The sequence below is a fragment of the Microcebus murinus genome, chromosome 26 (assembly GCF_040939455.1).
Source record: "Microcebus murinus isolate Inina chromosome 26, M.murinus_Inina_mat1.0, whole genome shotgun sequence".
Lineage (NCBI taxonomy): Eukaryota > Metazoa > Chordata > Mammalia > Primates > Cheirogaleidae > Microcebus > Microcebus murinus.
Window position 1 is genome coordinate 4,628,395 of NC_134129.1, and position 7,605 is coordinate 4,635,999.

The following is a 7,605-nucleotide window of genomic DNA, read 5'->3' on the forward strand; positions in this document are numbered from 1 at the left end:
GTTTGAAACCAACCTGAGCAAGAGTGAGACTCCATCTCTACTATAAATAGAAAGAAACTAGTGGCCAATTAATATATGTATAGAAAATATTAGCTGGGCATGGTGACGCATGCCTGTAGTCCCAGCTACTCGGGAGGCTGAGGCAGGAGGATTGCTTGAGCCCAGGAATTTGAGGTTGCTGTGAGCTAGGCTGATGCCACGGCACTCTAGCCTGGGCAACAAAGTGACACTCTGTCTCAAAAAAAGAAAAGAAAATAACTGGTCATATGTGCTACTACTGTGCAGCTATAAACCAGAGGTTAAAACAATGAATGTTCAAATTAAGTTGGTTTGGGTTCAAATCTAAAGTCATTGTCCTTTAGAAAGTCAATCTCCCCGAATTTCAGCAGCCTCACCTGTGAGAGAACAGTATCATCTCATAGTTATTAAGGATTAAATGATGCACAACTGATACATGGCAAGTGTTTTAAAATATCAACCGCTTATCATCTCTGCATCTTTAGCAGCTAGCACAATGTTTAATGAATAAACAGTGACACAATTAAAACTTTTTTTGTGGTTTCCTTCACTAATCCTTTCATTTTCTTCCCTGGCATTATTCTATTTTTAACATCTTCCCCTTATAATACAAACCAGAGTAACCATAAAAAAAAAAAAAAGTAAGAGTATAAACTGCAACCACTGCAAGTCACCAGTACAGAAGGGGAAATGGAAATTCTCACCTTATTATTACAAGAACTATTAGAAAATACTTACAATTGATATACTTACAGCACGTCTTTTCCTTTTTCTACTTTTAATAAAATTCATCTTCATCCCTAAGCTTTTAAACCACACAGAATATATGAAATCCATGTTAACATACAACCCATTTATTAACAAATATCCTGCCCAAAAATGAAGGATAAGTTAGGTAAATGAAATGGGTCATAACTATTATTTTATAGGCTATCTTACAGATAAGAAGACTGTCAAAGGTGCAATCTTTTTGTGAAGTTTTAAGTGTTCTAAGTTTGATAAATGCTCCACAACTAGCTGTGAAGTTTTCCTAGGCTACTACTTGACAGACTATTCGAGAACTTTCTTCAACACTATCCCTTTTCTGAAACACCTTCACATTGCTCCCACAGTTCAGTATGACCTTAATATAAAAGACAAATAAATTTAGCAATACCTCAAAAAAATATCCCTGTTGAAAAGAATTTTTAAAATTTAAGGTTAGATATTATACATTAATACAATCACTTCAGTTAAAAATAAAAATTTATTGACCTAAAATTATTGCCAAAAACCTTAAGCAAAAACTTCATTTAAGCTTAATGCTCTTTTTAACTCCTGCACGAATGCCAGATAATTCACCACTATAACGTTGCTCTTCCCGACGAACTTCTCGAACCTGGCCTCTTCTTCGAATTTTGGCTCTTCGGAACTTCTCCCTGTGTTTCACTCTGGGATTGCGATCAATCTTCTTTCTCCTAGGAGTAAGTCCCCTATTTTTAGCAATCTGATAGGTAATGGCTCTCTTTGCATTTTTATCTTCAAGAGCCTGTTCTTCGGTGCTATTTTCTTCTTTCTTCCTCTTCAACTTTTGCCTGTCTTCTATTTCCTTATAGTATTTCAGCTGAGCTCCTTCATCAAAATCAGAATCATCCAAAAGATCTGTAACAGCAGAGGCAGCAGCGGAAGTATCTGAAACAGACTTTGGTTTTGCCTTGGTGGATTTTGCTTTTGCATTCAGTCCTTTCTTTATAGCACCATCCTTAAGTGTGAGTAGATGACGAATTTCTGAGGACAGCTTCTGATCCACAATCGACAGCTTGTTAATCAAATTTCGGTAGGTAACAAGCCTTTCTATGACAGGATGTCCATGTGCGGGGGCTCTCCGAGCTTTCAGGATCAAATAAAAACTGATGTTGGAGCAATAATTCAAGTAGAGGTTGTACTTGGTCCTCAAGTATTGGCTTCCTTTGCCTGGTGGAATGATCCCTTGCTCCACCAACTGTAACAGTGGCTCCAACTCATCCTTCACCTCTGTCAACTTGACCTTAAGGTCTTCTATCAGCTCCAAGAGCTCTGGTGATTCCTTTCGCAACATTTTCAGCTTCTCTTTCGCTGAAACTTTAGCCAAATCCTTCACGACCCGTGTTTCAGCTTCATCTACCTGAGGCACAGGTTTTGCAAATGCCTCAACCCACTCAACCCCAAAATCATCCTCTTGCAGGGCCTGAGCTAGGCGGCGCTGAATGACCTGTGCCTCCTCCTCCTCTTCTCTTTCCTCCTCCTCTAATTCTTGTTGACTCTGCCGGCCTCGGGACTTGGAACCATAGTCAGTGTCATAGTAAAGTTTTTTCCTCTGTCCCCAGGACAAACTGGGATCCTGAAAGGCCTCGGCCTCATTTTGCACGGAGCTCCCACCATCATCATCATCATCTTCCTCATCCTCCGCACTCCCTCCATCTTCGTCGTCCTCATCATCTACATCTAGGGCTAGCACCTCCTCCTCCTCATCGCCATCCTCCTCGTCTCCACTCTCTACTTCTTTCCAGCCCTTAGCCAAGATGGCCCGGGATCGTGCCTCATGAAAGTCATCTACCTGATCCTGGTAGTAGCTGGAGTCCCCCGGTGAGGGTGGCAATCCTAAATCATCCTCATTTTCGTCAGCAGGGTTGCGACCTGCGTTGGCTCGCACAGCTGCCCACTTGGCTGCTCCGCGCCGCCGGGATCTCCCCACCATCGCTCACACGCGGTCTCCGGTGCTACAGCGACACCGGAATTTCGGCCACTTCTGACCTCGGCGCACGAACAACGCGCCCCAGCAAAACGCTGTTCTAAGCAGCCGCGCGCTCGCTTACCACGCGAGCTAGAGGACGCCCGGATCCGCGGCAGGAGTATCCCCCTCTTTCCGGCCCCCAGGATGCTCTCCGCGCGGCGTGCGAACCCGGACTTCCGCTCACTGCCTTGGGCGTCGTCACGTACACACCTTCCTTTTCACTGTGCCATTTAACGCCCGTCGATTGCGTTGAATTAAAATCGTTCCGTGCGGGAACGAAAGGTTAGGAAAGTTTCGTTCCGCAGCCCCGTTTGCCGAGACCACCGCACTCACTCTCGCGAGCCTGGGCGTGGCTGGGGGACGAAATCCTGACGGCACTGGCCGGCGAGGTGACGGGGTCGGTAGAGGACGCTGTACCTCTGCGCCCGAGGAGAGAGGTCCCGGGGCGGCCCGGAGCTCTGCTGCGCTTGCACCCGATGCCTGCGGGCAGGGGCCGAGTGCTGGCGGATTTAGTTTTCCGGTTGCAGGGCCCGAGTTTGTTTTCTTTTCTCCGCATATTAGTCTGGAAGTTGGTCACATGTTTTGTCTCTCTTTTTCTCGCAGCGACTTCCAAATGCCGTATTTCTGGCGCCACAGCCTGAGTGGGGCGGCGGCGGCGCCGCTGGACCCGGGAGTCCGACTTTAGGCCTCGGGCGAGAGCTCATCCCCGTTTTCCCCTCCCCGTCGGCCGGGCGCGGCGGCCCGTTCCGCGGGGATCTGAAATCCTAGGTGGCCCTGAGGGGCGACGGTGTGAGGACAGAGCCTCGCGGGAGCTTTGACTCTCCCGGAGGCGCTCAAGCGGGTTGCTCAGGTCCATCCTATTAGAAGGGGAAAGGCACCGCGAAGTTCTTTAAGATGTTTGGGGACGACACATCTGAACTCTCAGAGGTGACCCTTTATTTGTTTATTAGGATAAACATTGGTTAAGCGCCAAACTTGAGTGTCGGGCAGCGTGTTAGGCTCTGGGAGAACCATGGTGGGCAAATCAGATGCCGTTTTCGCACTGGTGACACTGTGGTGGTGGGGTGGGTCACACTCAAGTGATCACACAGAACATGCCAAATTACAATTGGGATAAGTACTGTGAATAGTACCCGCCTACCCGCCGTGTTAGCCAGCCAGCTGCTGAAAACATTAAGCTTTATCTTTTTTTTTTTTTTTTGAGACAGATTCTCGCTTGATTGCCCAGGCTAGAGTGAGTGCCGTGGCGTCAGCCTGGCTCACAGCAACCTCAAACTCCTGGGCTCAAGCAATCCTCCTGCCTCAGCCTCCCGAGTAGCTGGGACTACAGGCATGCGCCACCACGCCTGGCTAATTTTTTCTATATATATTAGTTGGCCAATTAATTTCTTTCTATTTATAGTAGAGACGGGGGTCTCACTCTTGCTCAGGGTGGTTTCGAACTCCTGAGCTTGAGCAATCCGCCCTCCTCGGCCTCCCAGAGTGCTAGGATTACAGACGTGAGCCACCACGCCCGGCCTTAAGCTTTACCTTTTACATCTGTCTTTGGACACGACATATCCTCTGAAAAGGGTTTACTCCTTCTGCCCAACCTTGGGGAATTTCTACCATATGCAAGAGACAGCTTAAGCATCTTTGGTCTCTTTTTAAAACTCCCTTAGTTGTCTTTCCCTCCTTTCTTCCATATCATTTAGTATATCTCTACAAACGCTGATATTTCAAGCACCTAATACAGTGCTTGGCACAGAGGTGTCCAATAAATATTTAATTGGTAAGATTTGATATCACAGTACAGTTCCCAACTTAACAATATTTTGACTTACGATTTTTTTTTTTTTTTACTTTAAGATGGTACCAATATGATAGGCACTCACTGCCCTCCTATGATGGGGCTATGATGGGGCTACTTCCAGACAAACCCCTCATACGTCAAAAATATTTCAAAAATGCACTTTCAGGCCAGGCTCAGTGGCTCATGCTGGTAATCCTAGCACTCTGGGAGGCCAAGGCAGGAGGATGGCTTGAGGTCAGGAATTCAGGACCAGCCTGAGTGAGAGTGGGACCCCCATCTCTACTAAAAATAGAAAAAGTTGCTGGGCATAGTGTTGTATACCTGTAGTCCCAGCTCCTCCGGAGGCTGAGGTGGGAGGATGGCTTGAGCCCAGGAGTTTGAAGTTGCAGTGAGCTATGATGAAGTCACTGCACTCTAGCCTGGGGGACAGAGCAAGTCTCTGTCTAAAAACAAACAAAAAAACTCACTTTCAACTTAGGATATTTTTAATCAATTTACAATGGGTTTATCAGAAGGCGACCCTATAGATCTAAGAGCATCTGTATTTGATTACCTAGCTCAAGTGCTGCATAAAACTGAGTGAGTGAATGATACATAGGCTGCAAACATATCTAAAGGAGATAACCTGAACTGGAATGGATTTCAGGAATCCTTAGTCCCAACTTGTTTCATTTTATACATGTGGAAACAGAGCCTTGGGGAGATTACACCTCAGATCTGGCACAAAAACCAGAGACAGGGGTCCCACTCCAGGCTTTACATTTAACTGATAGCAGTCCTTTGCCCTTTAGTATGAATGAGTTTTAGACCTTTCCCAGAAGGGTAGCTTTTGCAAAGTGCATAAGAAAAACCCAAAGCACAGATGACAGTATTTGAGGAAAAGGATAGTAATAAGGGAAGGATTAGTCAAACTGATCTTTAGAAATATTATTAGGGATAGATGTGTGAAAGAACTGCCCTGTAATCTTAGAGTAATTCAAGATTGTCAGACATTGCATATGAGAGGTTCAGAATTAGTACTTTAATACCTTTAAATGTAGGAAGCTGAACTTTTGATATGTTGCTAAAATTAATGGTGACTGTTTCTTTTAAGATAGTGTCATTAGGTTAAGTAAAATAATACAGGCTGAGCACAGAGGCTCATGCCTATAATCACAGCACTTTGGGAGGCTGATGCAGGAGGATTGCTTGAGGTCAGGAGCTCGAGACCAGTCTGACCAAGAGTGAGACTCTGTCTCTACAAAAAACAGAAAAATTAGCTGGGTGTGGTGGTGTGCACCTGTACTCCTAGCTGCTCAGAAGGCTGAGGTAGGAGGATAGCCTAGGAGTTTGAGGTTGCAATGAGCTGTGATGAAGCCATTGCACTCCAGCCTGGGCGATAGAGCGAGATGTTTTCTCCAAAAAAGCAAAAAAAAAAAAAGAAAAAGAATACAAATTTTTAAAAAGTGACATTAGTAATTAAACAATCTTTTCAAAGTACTCAAAGGTTTCTTAAGGGTTTTTTGAGTCAGGGTCACTCCATTGCTTGGTCTAGAGTACAGTGGCATCATCATAGCTCACTGCAACCTTAAACTCCTGGCCTCAAGCGATTCTTCTGCCTCAGCTTCCTAAAGTGCTAGGATTACAGGTATGAGCCATTGTGCCTGGACAAGCATTTTAAATATTTACAAGATTTTGGAAAATACAATTTAATAAAGTGTGGGTAAAAGTCTTATGTTCTGATGGTAAGATAAAATTCATTTTTGAATGTAAATCTTAACAGATTTTGTCATTCAGCGAATATTAACTTTACTATCTGTAGCGGAATGCTGCATACTGATAGTGGATTCATAGGTGAATTAGCCAGTTAAGCAGTTTATAATCAGGTAGAAAAGCTCTGCAAACAGATTACTAGAATATAAGGTGGTGTTTAACATAAACCCAGTGCTGTAAGATACCAGAGGGGTGAGAAATCACCTTTAGATTATTTTGGAAATATTGCTTAAAGAATGTAGCATCTAACCTGGCACTGTAATAATATCATTGCTTTAAATGTATTAAATTTTCACTATATCTAAACATTAAGTCTTATTTAGGCACATAAAGCAAATATCAGTTCATTTTTGTTGCAAATTATTTGAGAATTTATAGTTATACCAAAATGCATATATTATTATAGATAAGTTAGAAAAATATTCTGGATATTTTAAATGGGAATGATCACATTAATATTATTTAGTTTATGCTACACATTAATTTCCTATCCAGAACAAAGTTGAAATATCCAGTGCATATTCAGAGTATTGTACTCTAGCATTTTCAGATCCTTTTGATAAATAACAGTTTAAAAGTCAGTTCTTTTTTTAGCAGCTCACATGTACCTCTCCATAGCCTAATCTCAGAATTATTTAACACTTAGGAAAGGAAGTTTTTTTGTTAAAAATTTGTTTTCCTGAAAAGACAGATTAATAACTTTATCATAAGTGTATGCCAAATTAAAAAGAAAAAACAGAGTCCGTGGAGAAAATGAACTCATGTTGAATAACACTTGACATCTAACTATTAATTGTGGCAACTGCAATTTATCATTAACTCTAGTCTTTTTTTTTTTTTTTTTTTTTTTTTTGAGACAGAGTCTCACTTTGTTGCCCAGGCTAGAGTGAGTGCCGTGGCGTCAGCCTGGCTCACAGCAACCTCAATCTCCTGGGCTCAGCAATCCTACTGCCTCAGCCTCCCGAGTAGCTGGGACTACAGGCATGCGCCACCATGCCCGGCTAATTTTATATATATATATCAGTTGACCAATTAGTTTTCTTTCTATTTATAGTAGAGACGGGGTCTCGCTCTTGCTCAGGCTGGTTTTGAACTCCTGACCTTGAGCTATCCGCCCGCCTCGGCCTCCCAAAGTGCTAGGATTACAGGCGTGAGCCACCTCGCCCGGCCTAACTCTAGTCTTTATTACAGAATTATGATGCCTGGCTCAGGAGTTAGCAAGCTACACTAATGAGGGCCAATAGGTTATTTAAAAGAATACTCTTTTTGCCTTACTGTAAGCCCTTTAGGA

At 43.5% G+C, this 7,605-nt stretch overlaps 1 protein-coding gene across 1 annotated transcript; it reads right to left on the minus strand.

Moving 5' to 3' along the window:
• Nucleotides 1-1,245: 1,245 nt before the first annotated feature.
• UTP3 (UTP3 small subunit processome component) lies at nt 1,246-3,042 on the minus strand. Its single transcript, XM_012785933.3, has one exon. The coding sequence runs from the start codon at nt 2,732-2,734 to the stop codon at nt 1,307-1,309; it is 1,428 nt and encodes a 475-aa protein (XP_012641387.1). The 5' UTR covers nt 2,735-3,042; the 3' UTR covers nt 1,246-1,306.
• Between the last annotated feature and the right edge of the window lie 4,563 nt (nt 3,043-7,605).

Bases quoted from the DNA above. Each gene is read 5' to 3' on its own strand.
- UTP3 (XM_012785933.3), bottom strand. From the start codon at position 2,734: ATGGTGGGGAGATCCCGGCGGCGCGGAGCAGCCAAGTGGGCAGCTGTG.